This window comes from Mytilus californianus, unplaced genomic scaffold, assembly GCF_021869535.1.
Source record: "Mytilus californianus isolate M0D057914Y unplaced genomic scaffold, xbMytCali1.0.p SCAF_3, whole genome shotgun sequence".
Lineage (NCBI taxonomy): Eukaryota > Metazoa > Mollusca > Bivalvia > Mytilida > Mytilidae > Mytilus > Mytilus californianus.
The window spans coordinates 30,038,212-30,064,873 of record NW_026262679.1 but is presented as its reverse complement, the minus strand read 5'-3'; the positions used below and the strand labels follow the sequence as shown (position 1 = coordinate 30,064,873).

General features: G+C 33.0%; 2 protein-coding genes and 1 long non-coding RNA gene across 3 annotated transcripts; 1 reads left to right on the top strand and 2 right to left on the bottom strand.

The window, feature by feature from the left end:
• Nucleotides 1-4,664: 4,664 nt before the first annotated feature.
• On the bottom strand, nt 4,665-9,527 carry LOC127734349 (uncharacterized). Its single transcript, XR_007997519.1, has 3 exons — nt 9,159-9,527; nt 8,562-8,684; nt 4,665-5,014 (listed from the first exon to the last, which is right to left on the bottom strand). It is a non-coding gene; the product is annotated as an uncharacterized LOC127734349 (long non-coding RNA).
• A 917-nt stretch (nt 9,528-10,444) lies between these two features.
• LOC127734342 (uncharacterized) lies at nt 10,445-14,979 on the top strand. Its single transcript, XM_052244189.1, has 3 exons — nt 10,445-10,894; nt 10,997-11,125; nt 14,687-14,979. The coding sequence occupies exons 1-3, from the start codon at nt 10,524-10,526 to the stop codon at nt 14,844-14,846; spliced, it is 660 nt and encodes a 219-aa protein (XP_052100149.1). The 5' UTR covers nt 10,445-10,523; the 3' UTR covers nt 14,847-14,979.
• Nucleotides 14,980-17,870: 2,891 nt separating this feature from the next.
• On the bottom strand, nt 17,871-20,170 carry LOC127734345 (U3-aranetoxin-Ce1a-like). Its single transcript, XM_052244192.1, has 3 exons — nt 20,025-20,170; nt 18,732-18,903; nt 17,871-18,016 (listed from the first exon to the last, which is right to left on the bottom strand). Exons 1-3 carry the CDS (start codon nt 20,067-20,069, stop codon nt 17,889-17,891), a joined length of 345 nt encoding a protein of 114 aa, XP_052100152.1. The 5' UTR covers nt 20,070-20,170; the 3' UTR covers nt 17,871-17,888.
• Between the last annotated feature and the right edge of the window lie 6,492 nt (nt 20,171-26,662).

Here is a 26,662-nt window from a genome sequence, read left to right as displayed (position 1 = left end):
CATAGCAATACAGGAATAAATCTGCTATTAAAGGGGCGCAGTTAGTGCCCATAGGAATACCTACTACTTGTCGATACACTCTATCGTCGAAACGTACATATATGTTGTCCAGGAGAAAATTTCAAGCTTCAATCATATCTTCACATTTCCAGTAAGTGTATCTAGCATACTTTCCTTTTTCGTTACAGAAAAAGGCTTTAAACGAGTTACAGCAAATAAATTTGTAATGAGATTTTTCAAAAGACCATTTAATTAAATATGAAAACTTTTTCTTGATAAGATTTTGTGGAAGTGTAGTATAGAGAGTAGAAAAATCATAACTGTCAACAGAATTAAAAGGACCATCAAAAGCATGTATTTTATCTAAAACCTCTAAAGAATTTTTAACACTCCAAAAATAATTAATACCATTATTTTCATAAGCTTTATTACAAAAGTTAATAACAAGTTCTTTGATAGTAGTAAGGGAGGTAGTTAGAAGCACTGATAGATTAGTAGTAGAACACTTACTAGATGCGGAGATGAAACGGAATTTAAATGTTTTTTTGTGCAATTTAGGTAACCAGTACATAGTAGGGACTTTCAAATGTTCGGAAGAGGCTTTAAGCTGGGTAGTGGCAGTGATATGCTTGTTTACAATTTGACTCTCTGTGGAGCGTACGGACCTGAATGTAGATGAATTTGTAATTTCGTTTTGGAGAACTTCCGTGTAGTATATGCGTCACACCACCACTACATTATTTGCTGCTTTGTCTGCCGGTACGAACACAAACCGCTTTGCGAGTACTTGGAGTTTATTTTTTATTCTGGAAATGGGAATATCATGGACCCTATTACTAATTTCAGAATTGTTTTCAAAATGAGATATACGAATATTAACAGTATTCATAATTTTATTCAAATAACTGTCTAGAGATTTTTTATCAGATTTTTCACGTTAATACCAATTTTTACAGTAGACAGACAGAGCAAGAGCGTCTTTAATGATCTGACGACACTGTTTCCAATCTATTTATGTTGAGATGTATTTCTGCTTTGTATCGATTTGATGAGTTAAGCCCTTTTCAACTGATTTTTATAGTTTGTTCTTATGTTGTACTGTTACACCACTGTCCCAGGTTAGGGGAGGGTTGACGCGCCTTCAAACTAGTTTAACCCCGCCACATTCTGTATGTGCCTGTCCCTAGTCAGGAGCCTGTAATTCAGTGGTTGTCGTTTGTTGCTGTATATCATATTTGTTTTTCGTTCATTATTTTGTACATAAATCAGGCGGCCCGAGAACACAGTTATTTCGTAGTGCATTTCTTTTAGACAATAAATTAAAATTTAAAAAAATCGCACCTGCTCTATCTCAAAAAGATTTTTACAGTGTATTGTACTACTTTTGGGACAAATAATATCAAAATTATAGAAAAGTCTACCAGCTCTAACTCAAAATATAGACAATTCTATGTTAAGGGGGTCTATAATTCAGTTTGACAGCTTCAGGCATACTAATTTCTGACCTTTTTTAACTGACCAAATCACTACTTTACATAAAAATTCATCACCCAAATTTTTTTAACATGTAATTTCATCCCCCTACTTAATATTTCATACATAAAATATAAAGAAATAAATTTGGAAAATGTATGAAAACAATTTGCAAGTTATACACTGTCCACACTTGGGACTATATTCGTAACTGTGCCGTTAGTTTTCTCGTTTGAAATGTTTTACATTTGTCATTTCGGGGCCTTTTTTGCAAAAAAAAATAGCTTTGGCCTTTGCATCAACGCAAATTCAGTAATTACGTAATACTATATACATGACACACATTATTCATGCGAATTTTCGCGGATTTTTCACTGTTTCGAAGAGCACAAACACCCCTGTAAAAGTTATTACGCGTATAGTCTGTTACGTCTGACACGCATATTTTTGACTTTTGTCCTTATTTTAGACTATTGCAAAATATTATAAAACAATTTGTTGATTTTTTGGAAACAGTAATACCTGCCTAGTCTATGGATATACGTTTTATATAGCTTAACTGTTTTAATTTTATTGAAGAGCTGTTTATCAGTGTGGACTGGTTGATTTCACGGTATTGACGCAATTATAAAATAATTTCGACGTCAAAGATATATTCTGAAATTATCTCAGTTTGGGAGAATTTTAATTTAAAGGTGCATACAAAGGTATTTGTAGATAAACGCAAAAAGGTCATATGATTTTTAAAGAGGTTATATGCTAATGCGAGTTAACAATATGCACAATCTTAAAAATCGTCTTTCAGTTTGAGCTATGCGTTTTACTGAAAATCCAGCAAATTTATTCCTCTAGGATTGTAGAAAGCATATCGTATTTCCTTTGAGTGAAGTGGGCCAAACTACCATTATTCATATGGTGTTCTTCAAGCGGAAGATATAAAGACATAGCGAAAGCAAAGGTTATCAAATGGTTTCAATAAATAGTGGATGTACACAGAAAATGACCTGATAATAAATTGGACAATAATCTTAAAGCACTAAGTACGTAATCATAATGTACAATAAACTATTGACAAAGAGAAATGTCTCGCCTCTCTATAAACTTATTGTATAATGCAATTGTTGAAATTAATATTCAAAGCATTTAGTCAATAGACCATGACTGACGGTGTATGATTAAATAATCTGCATGGAAATGAGATATGTCAATGACGCCTAGGTTAGTCTATGGAAAGGTATATACTATGAAATTTAGAGCGAGGGGCTTGCCCCGAGCTCTTAATTTCATAGTATATACCTTTCCATAGACTATCCAATTTAGCACATATTTACAACTCGAGTAATCTTTTAATTGGTATATTGATAGTTTATTTTGGCTGACTACTTGTATCACAGGTGTTTGTAAAACGGAGCTCATTAACGAAGTTTTTTAAATCTACTCACTAGTATCATTGTAAAATATGTGATTTCAAAAAGCCCTTGATTCCAGAATGAAAAGATGGTAGCTGCTGGTGTAAGTATGTATATTGATATAAAGCGGTGTCTTACTATACATGTTCTTCTTACATAGTAAGATGACCAAATAAATTGACCAAAAGCAGGCAATAATTAAATTGCAGTGGAAGCTTTACATGTTTTGAAAACATTTTTTAATTTCACAGTAAAACTAAAGCTATATTAAATTTGAAACATATAGATAGTTTTCCCCCATAGATATAGTCTAGCAGATAGGCATTAAAAAGCAACTACCAATAGATCAGAGATTATAGGTTTTGTGTGTGTGGTTTTTTTTTATTATTTCAAATTTAAATAAAAACTAAAAAATTTATCAGAATATGTTTAGATGTATATATATAGGTGGCACATTATCTTCAGACATAATCAGTTTTTCAATTCATGACATCGTCCTGAACATGCATGAAATATTTGCCACTGGACATTAAGCAACAAATAATCAATGTATCAATCAATTCATGACGAAATATATAGATCACCTTCCTTAAGAAAGTTTGAAAAATTATTACTAAGTTGCTTTAATTCCCCTTCACAAGGTTTCATATTACACACTTTTTTGTGTACAAAGTAATTGCATGGATGATACATTATCATAATTTTAAGATATCGTTGTACTCTAATCAAGGTATAAAGAACCACATGTATTACCCTTTATTTAAATGAAAGAAATTTGCAATTGTCAAAAACATTTTTTAGATCCAAAGATTTTAATAGCAGGATATTTAAAAATCAACGTGAAAACTAATTACAAACTATTTAATTTAATTTGGAACACAGCATTTTATTTCAAAATAGCCAGTGGCAATTTTTGTTTTAAATATCTTGATTACGATACAATGAAATCTTACCCTCGTGGTCATTCATGCGAAGTTACTTAGTACACGGAAAAAGTATGTACTATGAAAATTAGAAGGCAAATATAAGCAATTTGATTCGACGAGAAGTTGTAAGTATGTGCTAAAATACTATAATTGACGCATCGTAAGTGGATCCCTTAAACTGACTTAATTACATACTTAAACAAGTAACCTATGCAAAAGTTGCCAGGTCAATGAACGCGCGTGGACATTGTAAAGAAATGAGATGGACTGATGCTTGTACAACTACATACCAAATAACATTAACTTAGCCGTTAATGTATAACTGATCTTGACTGGGCGTGGAATCACATGGCGGGTGATGCATACATAGCAGGAGACGCTTACCCTGTAGATTGTCGATGCACCTGGTCTCGCTCTTTTTTGGAGTTCATTCTATAACTCAGTTTTTGTTTGTTAACTTGATTAGTCTTCCTAATCGATTTGTGAGATTTGAAGATGGGTAAACAAAGGTTGCCTTAACTAATCACAAACTTTAACAATTAAACCTGCATAAGAGTCAAAGTCAATGAAACATGACTGAGGGGCGAGCCCAAATAATCCTTTAGAGGGTTTACATTACCTTGTTCAGTGCCTCCATGGCCAGTCACAATCCTTTTCAAGTCCAGACAATATACATGAGATTTGGGGTTCACATTGCTAAATACTTGTAAAATGAGTATATGGATTCGGAAAGGTCTAATGGGGTTTTTAGTTTTTCTTGTTAACAAGAAACAAAAAATCGAAAACAAAATAAATATTACTGAATTTAATTCACAGTTTATTGTCATAACTGTATTACAGTTTGCATCATTTCATCTTAAAACCTGGAATTATTGACAATAAAGTAGAATTGCAAGATAAGTTTACATAAGATAGTACTCATTTGTAGATAATAAAACTAAAATACAAACCCTACAATAATCGATCTATGAAGAACACTCATACCCTACAATAATCGATCTATGAAGAACACTCATACACTACAATAATCGATCTATGAAGAACACTCATGTATGAACACACCTGCAGAATCTGTTAAATTCATAAAAAATAAATTCATATTCAAAATTGTTATTTTCTGCAAAGACAAGAATATGAGTAATAAACTTATCTTCCATACACCTGCTTTCATTGTTTGGTCCACATCGACAAGTACTTTCTGAACATCTACGGAAAAAAAATAATGTACATGTACTGACCGAAGGTGAAAAACAATAAGGGATCAACCATTTAACTTCAAAAAGGGGGTGGGGTATGGCTGTCAATCAAATTATTTTTTTCAAAATTTAACACTTTAAGGTATTACAATTTTTTTTCATCAAATTGGGGATCAGAATATTTTTTGAGGGAAAAACTATAACCCCTCCCCCACCTTGAAGTTAAATGGTCGTTCCCTGAAGTGTTTTGTACATAAATCAGCCGTTGGTTTTCTTGATTGAATTGTTTTACATTTTGTTTTTGTCCTTTAAAGTATATCTTGCTATGCGGTATAGGGTTAAATTCGCTCATTCATAGTATATCATATATCATTCTTGTAAACAGAGATACAGTTTCGAAAAGTTTTATTTTGAATTGTATATGAAAATGTGACGGGCGGATAGTTTTGAATATATCAAACTATGTAGTTCATTATTCCAGTATGTGTAAACATTTTACATTTATTTTATGTGAATGGACTGAACAAATAAGGTTTAACAAGGTTTTGATGACTTTCGCGATGACCAATTAAAGTCGCCAACGAGAAAGTGGAAGTTGGTTTCGATCTTGATAAGTCCATTTTATTATGCACAAGCACTAAGTCATGGGAATATATTCAGAAAAATATGTAAAAACAAAGCAAATCTGAGGAGTAAAAATACTGATTTTGTATGTCGGGACGTGCTGGATATTTCAAGCTTGAAGAAAATGAATTCGGTCAATTTCTTCATCTGACAATCGAAACTCCATGTTTGTCCGTTGATGCCACTTAACAAACTGACTTGCTTATTTACTTAAGCGATCATCATTCGGTAAAAATTGTAGAAAAGAGAATCTTATTCACGCTTCAATATTCGCAATTCAGATGCATGTATGCCTAAAGCGCCGTAACGGGATTTCTCATGATCAGTTAAAGTCATTGATACTTCAAATTAAAAACAAAACCAGTTGAATATGCTTTATATACTTGAATGAGTATTTTTTTCTATTAAACACGTATACATCGACTATCTTTTAAAAGAAAATCTGATATCTTTTAAAAATCTCTAGAAATGTACTGCTATTGAGTTATTGTCTTCCCGTACTCTTATTCGCTGATTGCTTTTCCGTATGCAGTTTTTTATAATTCAATATGAAAAGTATATAATTTCAAATTATAAATATGTTTGAAAACTAATAACTATCAAAAAATTTATTATCTTCATTTTTACTTGTGTTACCTGTAAAATAAATGAGCGCAAACGTAAAAAACATAATCCCCAAATGCGCGCAAATGTAAAGCGCCCCACAACTAAACTTCCATGGCAAATAGTTTGTGCACATTCAGAATAAGAACAGATTAAACAAATTATCAATTAAGTAGGCTCTTCAATAGTTATTGACTAAGATTACAAGAGTTACTTTACATTGAAAGCGTATGGGCTTCTCCTTTAAATTAGCTTGGGTTGATTTTCACTCAGTGGCATCTGTGTATTCATACATCACACACAGCTAAAGGGAATGTCTCTCTTAGTATGGTCAGTAAGGATGCGTCAATTTGGCCGTTTTTTTTTTCGGGTTCTTTGGTAACCTATTGCATGGTAAAATGTCTGTCCTTCTAAAAAAATTCCTCTATTTTTAATAGCAGTCCATATTTAATCCCTGAATTTTGGTTAAAGTGTTTTACTTGTTGTATAGACACCTGTATTTTGACATGTTCATTCATCAGCTTTGTGTTTCCTGTCTTTTTGTGCTTGAGTGTGGCACACGGATAATCAATCAATCATTTCACATAGAAATAGTGACAGTCAATTGAGAAATAAACTTTGCGACAAAACAAGATGACTTCAATTTTCCATTGTGAACATTCCATTTCTATGGAACAACATTCCAGAAACACCTGCATATGGACAGTGGAGCATATATCAACCAGCTTATGTGATATTCCAGGATTTGTGTTTTAAATGATATGGGGTTACTGTTTACAAAAGAGAGGTGAAAGATACCAAAGGGACATTCAAACTCATTAGTCGAAAATAAACTGACAACGCCATGGCTAAAAAAGAAAAAGACAAACAGATAAACAAAAGTACACAAAACATAACACAGAAAACGAAAGACTGAGCAACACGAACCCCACCAAAAACTGGGGTTGATCTCAGGTGCTCCGGAAAGGTTTGGAACATATCCGCTATCATATGTGAAACGGATATCCCATAACGGTCAACCAACTCATGATAGCGTCCATAAAATTTACGAAGGGATTATTTCAACTTCACCAGTTGGAACTCTTGGTTTAGTAGCTTCCTTGTGAGTAGCAACCCTCTATCAAGGAAATCATGATAGGAAATACAAGCCCTGGAATATCGTATCAAACGGGAGATATATACTCCGTATGCAGGCGCTGCTGGAATGTTGATACATATAAATGGAAAGTTCACAATTGGGAAACTGAAATCATCTCTTTTGTCGTACAGTTTTGTTTTCAATCGACCCTCATTATCAATTTCTAGATGTAAGTCAAGATATGAGGCAGACTTAACTGTATCTGATGTATCCTTTATCTCAAGTTCGATGAGATAGATGCGTTCAACACAGTCACCAAATTTTTAATTATTTAGTGAGAGAACATCATCTATATAGCGGAAAGTAAAGTTAAAGGATACTGCTAACTTCTTTTCTTTCTTCCTAAGAAGGTCCTGTATGAAGTCAGCCTCATATGAATAAAGGAACAAGTCGGCAAGAAGAGGGCACAGTTGGTTCCCGTGTCAATGCAGATTGTTTATTGAAAACACGTCCTCCAAACGTAACACATATGTTGTCAATCAAGAAATCAAGCATCTTGATAATGTAAGTTTTAGAGAATTTTTTGTTTGAATCAGTATGATTTATCCCTCCCCAAGACAAGATACTTGTATCTACGTTGGCCATTCTTTTTTTTAAACAAAGCAGGACTTTGTTTACAAAGAAGGAATTGATTCTTTATAATAAAGTTAAAGTCTTCTGTTGGAAAGTTTTTTGGATGCCTCTTTGAATTGGTTGACTCGAGTGAATATCTGTGTCACATATAACCAAGGACAATCCATTTGTCGTAGCCACAATCCCGCCGGTCTTTTTTTGTTTTTGACATTCCCGACATAAGTGGGGCAGGAACTTTTCAGAGCATCAAATTCATTGCAGGGTTTTTTTATTTTATGGAATGTTTTGTGACGTGTTGTTTGTGTTTTCACCTCTTATATTGTTTTTCCAGAGTGTTGTCTATTTCTTTGATGGTATGGTTTTTATTGAACCTTTGGTATCTTCTGATCTTTTACTTTCGACCTGCTTTGCCGAATTTTCTTAATTGATTTCATTATTTAATGTGTTCTTGTTAATATACAATTAACCTTTTTTTTTTATAGATAAACATTATAATAATATCAATGTAGTTTCAGAAGTAACCCTAGTTTGTTAAAATTGAATGTGAAATGTGTATTATAATTGTACTTCTATTTTTTCATGCAGAATGGAAGGCCAATTCGTATATTTCTATTCTCACCTGCGGCATTTGCCAGTTTCAATAGTTTGATTTGATATAAGATGTGTGTTCCCATCGGCTCTTACAACTGTCCTTATAACGCCATCTAACTCAATTTGCAAGGGCTCAATATGTGTAATAACCCTAAAAATTAAAAAAAATTAAAACATTTTCAAATATAACTCTTGATGAAAAAAGAATACGATCTTAAATTTGTTTTATCAGTATCTGTTCGATTGATGTTTGTATAGACAAAAAACTTTAGATTTATGTGGACTTTGTTCGTATAGTTCTTTTTGTTCCTGTGTACATTTGATTTGTATTTATTTGATATGCTTCATTCGTGTATTTTCCTCTAGATTCTAATTGAGGTTCGGTATATTCAAAATGGTATTCATCATCTAAATTGTTTCAGTTCATATGTTAAGAAGTACTTTATATGGATTTGTACCAAATACATTTTGATTCTAATGGTGGATCAAAATGATACTGTCCTGTACAACTTTTTCTTTCTTCGTAGATTTGTGTTGTGGTATTTTAAAAAAGGCTAAACAGGGTGATAGATTTTTTAGTGAAAAAGACCGAAGCAACAATTGATAAAACGACACAAATACTTACGTTTCACAACAACCGCCTCCTCTAAATTTGTGTTCACAACTCCTGGAGGAAACAGCAGTCTTAAATTTCTTTATTTTGCCAACTTTTTTATGGTTTGACCCTAATTGTAACATTTTTCGAAATTCATTCTTGGTCACAAATATTCCGTTGTAAAAATGATCTATCTTTCTTTCAGCTTTGTTTGTTGAGCAAGAGTCACCATAACAATCACAATACTGACATTCGGCAGATGACGCTAAATGACACGAACGTACTCGAACGCGTGTACTTTTATGTAATTCCTGGTGAAGTTTATTTTCACCAAAACCTAGCGTTTGACCGGATGTTTGCTCCAATAAAGTATAAATTATTAATATAATATGTTTTTCCGTCCTTTTCAGCATTGTCTGTGTATGTTTCAGCCAAAGAAATATCCCGGTAAAATACAAGATGTTTATGGAAATAGGTTAATTAAATAACTTAACAAATATATGTAAATCTTCTTTTATAATAACATAAATATAATCACGAATCACGAAAAGCCTATTTTCTATGAAACATTGTTAGTTAATGATTTTTCTTCTATATAATCATAAAATATGAAGACGCATGATACTGCAACACATACATTGTGAAACAAGTACCTATGATGTTATTTTGTTGTAAGAATTATAGGACAACTAGAAGAGCATTACATTAGATTCTTTATTTTCCTAAGCCGTTATTTATACAAGTAAACTATACCATTTAGAGAATTAATCCAGCAAGAAATATCATTACTTAGTCTACATACAAAAAATTCGTCCTTCCAGTTTAAATGTTCATGTATTATTTATAGTTGTATCAATTATAACATTCCTTGTCATTAGTTTTTATATGTTTAAGGAATACATATAATACAACATTTTCTATATAGTCGGTGAAATATAACGTCAACGGAAGATATAGTTTATAATTTCTAATTCGAAATTAATAGGGACTTAAAATACCAAATGTGACAATGCTGCTGGTGACATGAATCAATCATTTCTCGTTTCGTATTGGTTAAGATGATCAACTAACTTAAATTTATAGCTATACAATCTGTTCTAAGACGATTTCTTATTATTTTTCAGGAGAGATTACGATAACATACGAACCTTTTCTGAATGCATATCGCTGAAAAATAATAATTCTTCAAAAGATGTGTAGATAATTATATTAATGTATCGGATGTAATATCCTTTGACAGCTGGGGCCTTTAGTCCACTTAGTTCATACTTTCTCGCATAACAAGAGTTTATAATGTTTGTATGAAATATATTAAAACTGGACAATATTTGGAAGAAATTATGTAAACTTTCGAATGTGTAAATTTATTTACTATAAGACAACAGAGAAATAAAAATGATTCTCATTGCCATTTATATAATTATCATGAAGTGTGAAGCTGTTCAAGGACACACGGGACAGTTTTATGGTTTTGATGGACATATAAGCGGGGACGATAGACACCAGAACACACGACCTCGCACCTGTCCTGTAGGTACAATGGAATCGTGCCTTTATTGTGATTGCTATAGTGATAGATGTAATATTGACAGACAAGAAAGGCTACTTAACAGAAATTATAAAGGTTTATTCAGCAATACAATGGAACATAATATGGAGTGTGACACATCAAATGAACAAGTAATTGGTACTACTGGATTCGATGACTTTGGAGTTGGTTCGAATGAATCATCTAAAGTTCGTCCCAGTTCTCGTTGCTGTGAAACGTGAGTTAGAAACATGTAAAAAATCACTGATAATTTCATTGCTTTCAAAATCGAAGAACAAACTTGTTGTCTTAAATGTCCCTTTTTCCCTTTCCGTTTCAGGAATTTAAAAATCGTTGCAGATAACGAACCTTTTGTACATGATGGGATAACGAGAATTCCTGTGACAAGTTCAATGTTTGGTGGAGTTTCGTTAATAAATGAACAGTTTCGGGTTGAAGGCGAATGTATGTAAGTACATGTATCTGGGAAAAAAAACATTATAATTTAAGTATACCTATTTAATCTTGAGTTAAATGGAGGTCTCTTTTTAGCTGTGTCTGGCGGCAGCTTCACGGATCTATAAAAAAACGTTCTTTTGGCTTTGGATATTTTTAGTTTTGTCTTTGCAAACTTGTGGAAATTCGACAATAACTCAAGTATATGCTTTAAGAACTCAAATATTTGACTTTGAGCGTTCCTGATGAAGATAAATCCAGAAAAGCGCTTCGGACGCATGACATTCATAACGTGTTGTTTTCATTTTATGTGAAGGTCGAGTAAAAGAAGATTACTTTTTAATAAAGTAGACTTTCGAAATTTGTATTCCAAGGTTGTGGAACTTTATTCGTCTTATAACATACATTTGTCTCTTGGGCAAAGTCTAGTTTTAAGACAGTTAGATACCATAAACATACTAATGTATACACAGGCCAGAGTCTGAGCTTGTTTTGCTATATGATATAAAAACTAAATTGACGAAAAAGGGTCATTTATTCAAAATCATAAAATGCCAAAAAATACATTTTGCAAATGAAACATTTGACATAAAAGTTCATAATTAATATGAAATTACATCAACTAAAATCATACCAATTGAATAAATGACAAAGAATAGCAAAGGTGGGGAGGAAAATCTGCCCCACTAATAAACATATATATATGTTGTGTACAAATCGTAATGTTGTACAAATTATAAATTGTACAGAATTTTTGTACAAGTTATCAGTGTTTTATGAACCGCGTAACACACATGGATGATAAAAGCACACAGTCTTTTGTTTCGCATATTTCTGTCATATTTCCATGACTACATGACACAGTCTAGTACTGAGCATTGCTACAAATAACATTATAAGAACACAAAAAGACTTTTTATGGATATGCCTTTGGTATGAGGAGACAAATGAAAATAGAATTTAAACCATTCAGGTGTTCTTATTCACAGTTTTAGGACAAGGAGAATAGCACTAAATGTTAGGTTGAAGTATATAAATTTGAATTTAAGACATTAAGCTGAAAAATGTTAGAAGATACACTTTTATCACCCGGTGCAAAAAGGTGTGTGTCAAAAAACTTATAACGTGTACAAAAACCCTGTACAAATTTAATTTGTACAAACTAACATCTTTGACTGGACTGGACTGGACTGGATTGGACTGAACTATAGGCTGGAATGGACTCTCGCATGTTTATTTTTTTAATAACATGCATTTATTTTTTATTGGTTAATTTGTTATCTTCTTTTTTATTACGACTGTACTTTATGCTTTTTTATTTAATAATAGAATTTTTGATTTATAATCTTGTCTGTCAAAAGAAGTTGTATTAATTATTGACAATCGACCTTAGAACAGATGTTTTATATCAATTTAGGTACAGATTGGAATGTCAGCATCAATTTTATTGTATAAAGCTGATAGCAGGACAGATAAATTATCCGGAATTGTGTATTGTTATGCGTATAATACATTTAACACCTTATTCTATTTTATTTCTGAAATTCATTATTGCTTCACATAAAGATAAAAATAAAAATATTTATTCCATTTAAGGGCCCATGGTGAGAAAAGTTATATTTAATAATTGAGAGACACAAATTTCAAAGTTAAAATTTAAAAGCTATAACTTTTTTAATTATGTCTTCTCTACTCTTTTAACTGTATCAATATTACATGAGTATTTAGTTAGGGGACATGTTTATATTTTAATCCCATGCACAATGAAAAACATAAGCTATACATCTTTTTTTTTCTTTTTTTTTTGTCATTCAGTTTCAGAGGTTTGTTATGATTTCCTGTATCATGTTTCATCAAGCTATTGTTTGTTTTTTTTAATTTTGATTGTCACAGGCTGATCCTAGGAGGTACTGTTTTTCGGATCATAGCATTTTCTTTCAATTGTGTTTGCATACATTGTCAGACAATTTAGAAGTGCTAAGTTCAATTGGCTTTTTATTCAAGAAAACCTAGAGGTATTGAAAGTTATTGGAACATATATATTATTAAATGTTTTGAACTTGGAAAACTATCAATACAGTACAGATATGTTTATATGTAACCCACTAAGAATATTTGCCTGTTAATTTTTTATATAATCTGTTTTATTAATGCTTTTACACAAGTTCTTATGACTCTGGTCTGGAAGTTGTTTAAGATAATGAAATAAGCTCATCATATGCATAACTATACAGTATATGCTTAACAAAATTATTTGTGTCTCAATTTTAATCAAAATACATTTTTCACCATGGGCCTTTTAAGTGGAATACACATTATAAGATTTCGGAAATAAAATAGAATAAGGGGATACATGTATTAAACACATAGCAATACATAATACAGGATGAATTTTCTGTCTTTCTATCTGCTTTTTTACAATAAAATTGATGATGACATTCCAATCTGTAACTTAATAGATATAAGACATCTGTTCGGGAGGTCGAATGTCATCAATAAATACAACTTCTTTTGACAGACAAGATTATAAATTAAAATCCTAAAAAAAGCATAAAGTACAGTCGTAATAAACAAGAAGATAACAAAAAAAACAAATAAAAAATAAATGCATGTTATTAAAAAAAAATAAACATGTGAGAGTCCAGTCCAGTCTATAGTCCAGTCCAATCCAGTCCAGTCCAAGAGTCCAAGAGTCCAGTCCATTCAAGTCAAGGCAATACACTTTGCCTACATATCTACTTCTAAAGATAAAATTAAGGGAGGCATGCGCATGCGAGTGGGAATTTTTCACAAATTGTTTGATAAGAATTACAAGATAACACGTCAAAAGTTAATGATAAAAGGAAGTGACCACAACGCACTTACATGTGAACTCGTGCTGACCCCGCAAGATCATTGACCAATAAGAAAGATGTAATCCAATCATGCACTGGTCATTTAGTGAAATTTCTCTATACGTGAAAACATGTTATCTAATTTCAACAATTTAATTAAGTATGATCATTGAAGTAAATGAAACCTGTCAATATAATACTGCCATGGTATGACAAATCTGACCCATTGACCAGTACAGAGACATCATAAATTTACAGTATATATTTAAGTCTGAGTAATAAACAATTAATACAGAATTATCTTCTCTGCTGTCTTAAATGATGTTATTCAGCTTAATTTTCAATTAGCAAATAAAATTGGTTATCTTATACATAATCCTACGACATGTTGTATGAACTTTCGACTGCAAAAAGCTGTTTTGTTTTGAAAATTCAACTTTCAACCGAATTCAGATTTGATATTTCGGAAATGTGGTGCTTTACTAGTTAAAAAGAAATGGACAGTGTGACATATAGTAATGACGCATGTGGATCTTGCTTGAAAAAGATAAAACATATACTACATGTAATAGTAATCAAAATGACATATCACAGCAGGGTTTGGCAGGACGCATTTACATGATAACCTATACATTATAATTATAATGTGTCTTAACTCTACGAGTCATACAAATATAAATACAGTGTTTCAATCTGTGCCAATTTTTGAAAGTTTATATATGATATGTTTCATATTTTAGGAATTTATCACCATGTGGTAAAAACGGCCATGGTAAATGTAAACAAGAATTTGGGTTTACAGAAGTTCTCGTACATAGTTTACAGAACCGGAGAGAGTACGAATTTGTATCTGTACCATATAAATCATACTGTAGGTGTTCATTTATTGGAGTCGGATAAAATTCAATTCTACATGGACCAGTCTTACCAACCACTAGTCCAAACTGATTGAAAATATTATTTTTGAACGACGCTATGATTCTGTAAAGTAATAGAATTCATATTGGAAACTCTTCTGTAAACCTTTCTGCAATCAATCATATTGTATTTATTTATGTAGTTATTAATTAATGAAGTTATTGATATTCCTATGTTTTTTTATATTTATTTACTTTATGATGATCTTCGGTTTTGCATGTCAAAAACAAATGCAGATCTAAAGAAACAGAAATATCATTTATATCAAAATAAGGTTTGGTTGATCGCAGTTTTTGTTTTTTGAATCAAAGTTTTATTTAAAGTCGATATTCAATAAACTACATAAACATTAGCTCTAGTGAGCTTTTCTAATCGACCGAATAACAAAATATATTCACACATACAAAAGTCATGAAAACAACACAATATTAAACATACAGTGCATGGTAAGATACCATAGATGACATATAAAAGTTAAAAGCATAGTATGCAAAATAAAGCACAACTTGAAAAAGAGGATAAGTTAGAATGATAAGCACAGCAGATAATAGCAACTAAAAAAGCTAAACAAATCAAACAGTCAAACAGAATAAATATTAAAAAAAAGCACAAGCATAAAAGCACTATGCATGCAGTGCTTTTACAATTAACTCGAATAACGTAATAAAGAATATTTAAAATAATTGTGCAGTTCTAGACAGTCAAAGCGTAAAAAAAGATACATTTTCATTCAATTAATATTTTCGTTGTTGGAAACGTGTTTAAATGTCACAATCAGTAACTACGCATGGATAAACGATAAAATACATGTACAAGTAGATTACAAATGAAAATGCGACAGACATTTATGTTTCATTGTCATTTTGCTTAGTTTCTTTTGTTACCTATTCTGACATCTGACTCGGACTTCTTTTAAACTGTGTTTTACTGTGCGTATTGCTATGTGTTTCTTTATTCTACATTGGCTAGAGGTATAGGGGGAGGTTGAGATCTCATAAAACATGTTTAACCTCGCCGCATTTTTGCGCCTGTCCCAAGTCAGGAGCCTCTGGCCTTTGTTAGTATTGTATGTCTTTTAATTTTAGTTCATTTATATTTTGGAGTTTAGTGTGACAAAACAAATGGGATATTGTCTCTATCCAAACGGTATCCCTGTCAACATATTCACTGTAGCAAAATTAATTTAAACGCCATTTAGTCACACAATTGAAAAAGGGATCGGAAGATATAAAGGGTTCATTCAAAACTCAAAAGTCGAAGGAAAACTGACAACGCCATGGTAAAAACAAAAGACGACGAAAAGACAAAATGGTCGACAAAACACTACATCAAAAACTAAAGACTGAGCAACACGAACCCCATCAAAAACTAAGGACTGAGCAACACGGACCCCATCAAAAACTAAAGACTGAGCAACACGAACCCCATCAAAAACTAAAGACTGGGCAACACGAACCCTATCAAAAACTAAAGACTGAGCAACACGGACCCCATCAAAAACTAAAGACTGAGCAACACGGACCCAATCAAAAACTAAAGACTGAGCAACACGGACCCTATTAAAATCTAAAGACAGAGCAACACGGACCCTATCAAAAACTAAAGACTGAGCAACACGGACCCCATCAAAAACTAAATACTGAGCAACACGGACCCCATCAAAAACTAAAGACTGAGCAACAGTGTACACGGACCCCATCTAAAACCGTGGTGACATTTAATTTAGGTCCTTCAGAAGGGTAAGCAAATTTAGCTCAAATAGTAGCACTCGTCATGTTGTTCATGGTTAGTATAAATTCGGTGGTAAGTCCAATTAGGTGATTTCATAATCGAGGAAAGGAGGACGGGATTATGGTAACGACAATTGGAACAAATCCGGGGAAAATATACTTGAAAAAAAAATAAAGCAGTACTATAGGAAAGAAAATGTCTCCTTTGCGATAGAACATTTTGAATCATTTAAATCAAGAAAATATGGATCTATACTACTAAAGGAAGAGACCTATTTCATTGAGCCGCAACTCCTCTGAAACCATACAAAGTCGGAAATATTCGTGATATGACGTATAAATGTAGTGTTTTGTACTTCCTAAATTTGTCTTTGAAACAATCTTTTTTCCACAGAAAACGCCATTTTTTGAGAAAATATCCAAATTCGGAGACCGTTATCGATCCGTGTCTTATACGCTTTCGCGCATGCTCAGTCGACGTACTGCCCGACAACTCGGCCCACGGCCAACTCGCACCACTCAAACACTCTCACTAATTATTACAACTTGCATCACTTTATCAAACTCGCACCACTCAAAAAAAAAGAAAAAATATAACAAACTCGAAAAAATGTGTTTAATCTTTAGATTGTTTTCTTCTTCTCTTAATAAATTCCTCCTTTCTCGGAGCACCAGAGACAGAACTCGCACCACTCGAAAAAAAATACTACAAACTCGCACCACTGAAGAAATGTTTTGAATCATCAGCGAGTTCTAGATCGTCTTCTTCTCTGAGTTATTTCCTCCGTTCTTGGAGCACCCGTATCACACAGAGACAGAACTTGACTCGCACCTTTGGAAAAAAAAAGAAATACTTCAACTTGAACTAGCACCACTGAGAAATGTTTTAATCATCAGTGTTCTAGGTTGTCTTCTTCTTTTCTGAGTCATTTCCTCCGTTCTATGAGCACCTGTGTAACACCGAGATAGAAGCTACTAATTGGACATTCAAACTCCTATGGAAGAAGAACTGACAAAATAATAAAAACTATCAACATAATGCATCAGTGCATAAAACAGTTTGAGAAACACGAACCAAGCTGTGTATCACCATAAACATTTAAAGTAGTCTTCAAGCAGCGCTCGCGCGGGTTTTTTCTAGTAAACATTATTCCGAGAGGGGTGAACAAAGGAATTGGATATAACATATAATGTCAATTGTAACAATACATTTAGTGTAGGAGACAATGTTGTTAAAAGAAAAAATCATTTCGTATGATGGACTGAACAAAACAGATATTTAACATATTTTTATTTATTTTGAAGTCTTGACACATAAACCATATCCAATCTGTCCTAGCAATTCTTCAGCATGATGGATAGAGCCGTCTGGATCCGGAAGTGTGTGTCCTGGATCAATATGTAATCCCTGGCATGTATAACCTACAATAACAAGACAGAATTAATTTAAAAGTATATTTATTTGTTATTAAGATTTGGAATAACATTAACGGTATCAAATTTACCAAATTCGCTTTCGAGAATTAATGTTTCTTTAGTGATTCGCGAGGCCAAAATATTAAAAATTCGAAAACTAATACAAACTTTGAAGAGCTGATGAAACCAAAAAGGACCAAACGTAAATCCTGTCTTCTGGGCTGGTGATAGCTTCATGGACTAACAGTCAACCAGCAGAGGTTCCGACTCAGTCGTAGTAATACATTGTAACATTAACGGTATCAAATTTTCTGCACCAGATGCACATTTCGACAATAATTGTCTATTTTCGGTGATGCTCGAGACCTAAATATTTCCCAAACCTTGTACATACGTGAAAGAACTGATTAAACCAAAAAGGACCAAACGTAATTTCTAACCCCAACAAGGACTCGGAGCTATCCATGAACACAGTCTGCAAATATTAGTGCTCTAACAGTACAAATTGGTGGACAAGTAAGAGAGTAAAGTTGTGTTTGAATTGTTTGTTTATTTCATTCTATTTTTGGGTGTCGTGAAGATTTGTCAGAGATTTCATACGGAATGGACCATCTATATAGCTGGAGGTCCTTGCGTCAAATCTGATGTCTGACAAGATCTTTATATAGCAAACATGATGAAGGGAAAGTATGAATATGGATATTATAGAATTTTTACGTACCAGCTGAGCATCCACATTTATATAAATGCATAGTATGTCCAGCTAGATGACATGGCTGCGATTCGTTCTGGTACTGGAAACACGTGTCACCATGGAAATCAGTCACACAACAATGTGTATTTGGGCAATCGTTGTTCGTCTTGCAATCATGTTTCAAGTTGAGAAACATGGCCTGAAAAAAGTACTTTTAAACTATACTATACATGTCATGTATAGACGCAAATAATCAATTTAAATAGGGAATTAACAGGTTTTTTTCAAATACATAAACGTCAATTATTTTAAAATATACAGAAAAGAATCGACGCGACAAAATCCGAAGTCCATGTATAATGGCCGTTTCTTACCGAACTGATAAGAAAACCAATACATTGCAAATACGTACAAGAATAGACCTTTGAAATTCTTACTAATTATACACAAAAACAGAAATAATAAACATGTCTTGACGCTTTGTGTCGTTGTCTATTTAATGTATATCCCAACATATACGTTTATATACGTTATTCTTATAAATGTTCCAACAATTTTCCGTGTTTTTTTTTATTTATCTCTTTCATTTCATTATTAAAGCTCTGCTCCCATTACTATAGTAACTGGCGAAAAGATTCAAGGATTTGTCACAAATAGAAACTGGGTGTATCTTGTGACTGGGTAATGTGTTGGCCTGGAACCACACACACACAATAAACAATACGACTAGTCTGTACCGCCTCTGACTCTGGGACTAACTCTTGCAACAAAAGACGACTCTGGTTAGAGCGATGTATTTTTTAATAAGTTCAGCATGGAATACAATTGTACAGAGTTGGAACTGCTCAGTGTAATACTAAATCCAATCTGCCACATCAAAATAATAACAGTTTTTATAACAAACAAAAAATTAGTAGAATAGACTTGACAAATATTTCTCTAAATGAGTGAGAAAATTCAATTAAGGGATTACAGAAAAATTAGCACATAGATAATAATTAACAATAGAACATACAGACTTATTCATGAAATTAAAGACATTAAACATTTACGAATAATAGATCAATTGAAGTAAAATGTCGCTAATTGAAAATCAAATTAAAACATGAAATTAGATTATCTTAATTTTCTAAACTTGACTTAAACCTTTCACAATAAAAATAACAAAATCCCTTAGTGAAATATTGCAAATATAACAAAAACAGTGATTTTACAAAATCTTTTACAAAATGTCCGAAAAGTCTCAAAATCAATTTTTGTCCATTTTTCCACTGTGACAGATTTCTGGACTACAACTAGGACTTAATTATAAAAATATACCTGACAAGCTACAAAGAATACCAATAAGACTATTGCTTCCTTCATTGTTAATCAGCTAATGACAACTTCCGTATGTAGTTCTGTCCTACAATCTCTCACTAATATACGACTGGGGGTCAATTCCGTCATAGGTACTACGTACAGAGTTTGTCACCCATATATTATCATGTAATGTAATAGAAAGATAAGAGCACTTACATTGACCGTTTCTTATCTGACTTATAAAAAATCCGAAACATTACAAATAGGTGTAATAATAGACATACTTATATGCCAGATATGAAAATTTATGCCTCTAAAATCGTTATATGGCAGAAATGTGTGTATTTTGCTTTTAGCAGCAATATTGACTTCATTTTTGACGACATTCATTTAAATAGGATAATACACGCCCGAAAAATAAAAGAATATAAATATTCCATAAATGGAAACACGTTGGAGGTTGAATTTTCAAAGTAAATAACTGTTATCTCATCTGATTTCTTGGCTTTTCGACAAAAATCTTATCAAAACCTGATGATTTCGTGTTTTTTGCCGCATAAACTTTGGAATTTGAAGCAGTTTCCTCAGAATTACATTAAATGTTTTTTGATATCCGCCAAAGAAAGTTTTAAAGGACACGTAAGTTTTAGAAACAAAACGGAAAAACACTATATTATCTGTAAATTAATATATATGATTTATAACTTTCAACCTTCAACCAATAAAGCCGGGGTCACACATTCACGATTTTTACAGCCGTCCTTGACAGGACCATTCCCGATTAAAATTTGTCAAAAGTCTGATCAAGATCCTGTGAATCGTGGCTGGAAATTCAAACTTTAATTGAAATTTGTAAAAACAATTATTTAATCACGACAACAATCAGATATTGTTCAGGAAGCGTCATAATTGAGCTGTTTCCAGCCGAATTTGTCCCGATTATCCCGTTCTCAATCCGATTCTAATCCGATGTGTGTCTTTCGCATGGTTAAAAACGACCGAATCTGTCCCGACAGCGTCCTGATTCTACCGAATGTGATCCGACAGAGATCAGACAGTGACCAGACAGTGAACCGACGCTAACGGAGGATAGCCGTTAGAAAACCGTCGCCATATTCGGGATGATCAGGTACTGTCGGAACGCAATCCTATCACAGTCTGCTGTACCGCATTGCAAATGGCTTTGTCTGGACTCAGTCGTATTGTGTTCTGTAATTGTCGGGACTCTGGCGTGGATACCATTGCCGAATTTCGTGTTAAAAACGGGACTGTTCCGGAACGGTTTCGGCAAAGACGGTTCGCAATCGGCAAGATCTGGATGCAATCTGGACTCAATCGGCAAAAAAACAGCAATCAAAAATTTCTCCAGATCATGTCCGTTTCACAGAACACCGTCCAGAAAACACAGAACATTGTTACGATTTGATCCGATACAGCAGAATCTGTCACGACATAGTCACGGTTGTAATCCGACTAGACAAAATCGGCTGAGTTTCCCCGAATATTACGGGACGCACCTAACTATCGGGGTGCTTGGCCGACCTCTCCGGACCATTCCCGATACGAAGGAATTTATTACGAACGTATACGACTGCGTTCAGACAATGATAGGACATTCCAGATCATTTAGGATAGTAATCCGACTTTTTCACTTTTCGTGTCTTAGCGCTGTCTGATCTCAAACGGGAGCCATAATCGGCACTGTGTGAACGCCACATTAAAGGAAATTAAAAGGGCAAGTTGTGATACAATCTCATGAATAAAGTACCGAGCATTTTGCCATATGCCTGACTAATCATTTAAATATAGGCAGCTTTCTGACGTTCAAATCTCATTTATAAATCGATTACGAATACAAACACAGGTAACAAACAAAAACCGAGGGAATCGCATGACCTGGATATATCGTATCGATCAACCAGTTCGCGATGTTGACCGTTAAGTATTAGATACAATACAAAGGTAACAAAGAAACAGGCCGGTAACAACCGTTGCCGGATAATTTTTCTGCACGAGTAGTCAGGTGAAGGTCCGAGGCGATAGCCGAGGACCTTGACCTGACTACAAGTGCAGAAGAACTATACGGCAGTTTGTTTCCTGCCTGTTTGTTTGTTACTTTTGTCTTGTATCTGACTTGTACGACAAGAAAGAAGTAGTGCATTTTGCATTTAGAAGAGGTAGCAAAATTAAGCAGATTATAAACTTAAATGGCCATATACCAGTTAATGTAAGTTACAGTTTAAACAAACTTTTTTTTTCACTTCCCTTCAGCCGAGAGTTTTTTTCTCAAGAAATTCAAGAATCTAATAATTTTATAAAAAAGAACCATGTCAAGTAAAAGATGAATGTCGTACACATTTGAGACTTTTTAAAATGCAACTTCGCAAGTAAGTAATGTATGAAAAAGATTTGATTTCAGAGGTAAGCAAGCTAATATCTGATTTTTATTTGGGGAAAAACAGAAAAAGGTCGGGGGGGGGTTAAAATAAATTTAAGATAAACAGGCTTGATCCTTATTTTGTTGAAAAAATGCAGGATGTGCCATTCCATTCCCCCATTCCCCCTTAAAAAATAATAAAAATCGTACGTTTGCTCCCAAATATATGAATTAAATATATATGAATTCAATAACAATAAAAGTGTATAAAAGAAATGAATTTCCTATTTCATTAGGGAATGAAATGTTATGAAAAAATCGATTTTGTCTTGTTATTAGATATATATAGGCATATATTTTGGATTTCTTTAAAAATTTTCATGCTTATAGGTTTTTATGTCCTTAATAGTGTTGATCAGGATTAAACACGTGTCACAATATGATCCAATGGCAGCTTACCGTCCAAAATTGGTGACATAAGTTGAATGCTGGTGGACTATCAGTCTCCGAGGGTATCATCAACTCAGTAGTCAGTACTTCGGTACTGACATGATTTATAAATAGCCTTTCTAAAATTGTCCGTTAATAAATTTCGAAATTGTAAGAAACTAAGGTTTCAACTCCCTCAGGCAAAGTTAACCTTAGATGGATTTGGCTATTTTTGAGGTCCTTTTTGGTTATATAGCTCTTCAACTGTTTAGGTTCTTATACATCCTTGGCTTTCAAATATTCAGCTTTGAGCGTTCCTGATGAAGGTAAATCCAGAACAGCGCTTCGGACGCATGAAATTTATAACGTGTTGTTTTCATTTTTTTGAATGATTTTCTTCAAGATTTGCTGCCTATTAGAACATGTATTACACGGACACTTTTTATTTATAGGAACAATCGTGCATTATTGGTGAGTTGATAGGGATTTTATCTTTTGATTAGATTTGATTTTTTTTATATATATTTCTTGTATTTTATTGAAATATAAACGTCGGTACCAGCATTTCTTTACCTTCAGCATTGTCCAGAATACTATTCATGTCCATATATTGAAAAAAAAACATTTACGGACCGCCCATTTAGCTTCAAAAGAGGGGTATGTTTTTTTCTGAGTAAGAAAATTATTTAGTTTTTCAACGCTATCACCCAAATATTTTTTTTCGAAATTAGGACTAGTATATACTGTATTCGGAAAATCAGGAATCAGAACATTATTTTGTCATCTGCCTGACCACAATATATTTTTCTCATAAAATTGGGGATCAGAATATTTTTTTAGGAAAAAACCATAACCACCCTTTTGAAGTTAAATAGTCAATCCCTTAGTGTACTGATATGAATAGTAATACACTGGAATTGTTTGAAAAAAAATATAGTTATTGATGCCAACGTAAATATTTTAATACAAAAGACAGGAAATATGTCGGTGAAACAAAAAGTTCAAATCTAATTGAAATTTAAAGTGCCCATGAACTCACTGATCATGCACGAGTGATTCTATTCATAAAAAGTGTCCGTGTAACAACTAAAAAGTGTCCGTGTATCATCTAAAAAGTGACCGTGTATCATCTAAAAAGTGTCCGTATAACACCCGTTGTACGACTTTGCCCCCAGCAGAGCTATAGAAAAACAGTACATTAACGGGTGTTACACGGACACTTTTTAGATGATACACGGACACTTTTTAGTTGTTACCTTGAGTATTGTGTATCTTCAGAGCAGACCACAAAATACATGGATGACTATGCGGTATCTACAGAGCAGACCCCAAAATACATGGATGACTATGATGTATCTTCAGAGCAGACCCCAAAATACAGGAACGACTATGGTGTGTCTTCAGAGCAGACCCCAAAATACAGGAATGACTATGCTGCATATTCAGAGCAGACCCCAAAATACAGGAATGACGATGGTGTATCTTCAGACCGGACCACAAACTAAATGGATGACTATGGCGTATCTTCAGAGCAGACCCCAAAATACAGGAATAACGATGATGTATCTTCAGACCGGACCACAAGCTACAGGTATAACTATGGTGTATCATGGAAGACAACTGTAGAAATTAATCCTGAGGAGAAAATAAGTAAGTAATAAACCCAACTAATTTTGTTTTGTTTTGTTTTATGGGTTGCTTTGATCTATTTTATATTTCAACACGGTTGTATACTGATGTTGAATGCAGTAATATATTGGAAATTTTGTTGTGTCCTTGTGCATTTATTTAATATATAATTTTCTTTATTAGGGGATGACTTTTTGATTTTCTAGGGAGGACCTAGAGGATTTTGAAAATGAATAAGTTGGCCTAGTTAAAATAGTTGAGGATACTAATGTGTACAAAAATTAAAAAAAGATCAGGAGACAATTGCAATAGATAAAACTTAGGGCGGCTATACGTGCTGCATTACTGTTTCAATCAACTGTTCATTTGTTCTTTGATAAACATCAATTTAAAAACCCAAATGATGCATTAAATTTACGCAAATTGCAATAGGACTTAATTTCGTACAAGAAATAAATTCGGTACAATATTATTTCTTTTAATACTGCAATTATGCTAATTGCGCAGTCAAATTGCATTGACCATTTATTCATATGTGATATACAGTCACTAACCGTATATGGCTTTTTAATGACGTTGATAATGCGTTTCCGTAGAGGTATATTTATCACCTCAATAAAGAATACCGGTTCGCGGATTTCTTACAGTGCCCGCTTTAAATTCAAAATTGGTGGTTTTCACTCAAAATATTTCATTTGGAACAGTTGTTAGAGTTTCAATATATAGAGAATAACTATACATTGTCTCGAAATATAAAATTTATTTCAACTTGGGTCGAAACAGGATAGAAATGCTCGGCAAAGTCTCGCATTCTACCTGTTTCTAAGCCATGCATTATCCGTATAAACATTAGTGATATACAGTCACTTCAAATGGTATAATGCATTTAATGACGTTAATTAAGAATACAGGTTCTCGAATCTTTTTTTTACGTTGTCCGCTTCAAATTTAAAATTGGTGTTTTTTAGCCATTGGCAAAATATTTCGTTCGGAACAGTTTGGAGAGTTTCAGTATAACTATAACAAACATACATTCTGTATTTGCATGTCTAAAGTCAGGAGCCTGTAGTTCAGTGGTTGTCGTTGGTTCATGTCGGTCATTTCTGTTTTTCATATATTGTTTTGTTATAATTTAGGCCGTTAGTTTTCTCAATTGAATTGTATCATACTTTTCATGGATGGGCCTTTTATAGCCAACTATACGGTATGGGTTTTTTCTCAATGTTGAAGGCCGTACAGTTGCCTATAATTGCTTACATCCACTTCATTTGAACTTTGTTGGATAGTTGTTTCATTGCCAATCATACCACATCTCCTTATGTTTATGTTATCTCGAAATACAAACTATATTTTTCTCGGCTCAGACAGAGAGAAATGATCGACAAAGCTTCGCATGCTACCTGTTTATAAGCTTTAAGGTTGTCCAAATAAATTGTATATTTTGAGACGATGTTAAGTTATCCTATATATGCACGATCACATTTTAGAAAAAGAAAAAACAAATCAGCACGTCTTGTTTTGCCATTATTAGATTCAAAGACTTCTTTGATGTGTTTTGTGTACACGTAACTGTTGTTTGTCTGTTTGTCTTTTTCTTTTTTAGCCATGGCATGGCGTTGTCAGTTGATTTTCGACTTATGAGTTTGAATGTCCCTTTGGTATCTTTCGCCTATCTTTAACTTGGTATTAAAATAAATTGCAATGTCATTATTTTAAAAATAAAATGTGTTTTTGGAATAATTCTAAAGAAGGAAAATATACTGAAAGTCTTTAGAGAACTTCTCTAACAAAGGAGAAGGTCCGGTAAGGGCTAGTTTTGGCCTAATATTCGAAGTACATCTAATGAAAGATTTTTGACATTTTTTAATTATGTTTTTAATTTAAATGTCTACTTCAGTCAATTCAATTAGTTTATGTAAAAGATTTGAACTGATTTGGTCATTAGAGAAGCTCAAATTCGCGCTTAAATATGCAAAATCTATCAATTATGCCATAAAAAGTCATTTTTCAGATGGTTTTTGTCTAAAATGGAAGTGGCCGCATTCGTGTTCAGTCTCAACCTTTATATATGTTATGTTTTATCATTAAATACAATATTTATTTGAATATTAAGACTAAACACAAATGCGGCCACTTCCATTTTAGACAAAAACCGTCTAAAAATTTACACAAATGCTAAAATTGTGAAGATTTCAGTAATATTGCACGAATGTATGATGCT

Coding starts and splice junctions, on each gene's coding strand:
- LOC127734342 (XM_052244189.1), top strand. CDS start 10,524: ATGATTCTCATTGCCATTTATATAATTATCATGAAGTGTGAAGCTGTT. Junction 10,895..10,996: donor AGTTCTCGTTGCTGTGAAAC/GTGAGTTAGAAA, acceptor TTTCCGTTTCAG/GAATTTAAAAATCGTTGCAG. Junction 11,126..14,686: donor CGGGTTGAAGGCGAATGTAT/GTAAGTACATGT, acceptor TTCATATTTTAG/GAATTTATCACCATGTGGTA.
- LOC127734345 (XM_052244192.1), bottom strand. CDS start 20,069: ATGAAGGAAGCAATAGTCTTATTGGTATTCTTTGTAGCTTGTCAG. Junction 18,904..20,024: donor TATTCTTTGTAGCTTGTCAG/GTATATTTTTAT, acceptor TACTTTTTTCAG/GCCATGTTTCTCAACTTGAA. Junction 18,017..18,731: donor TAAATGTGGATGCTCAGCTG/GTACGTAAAAAT, acceptor TTGTTATTGTAG/GTTATACATGCCAGGGATTA.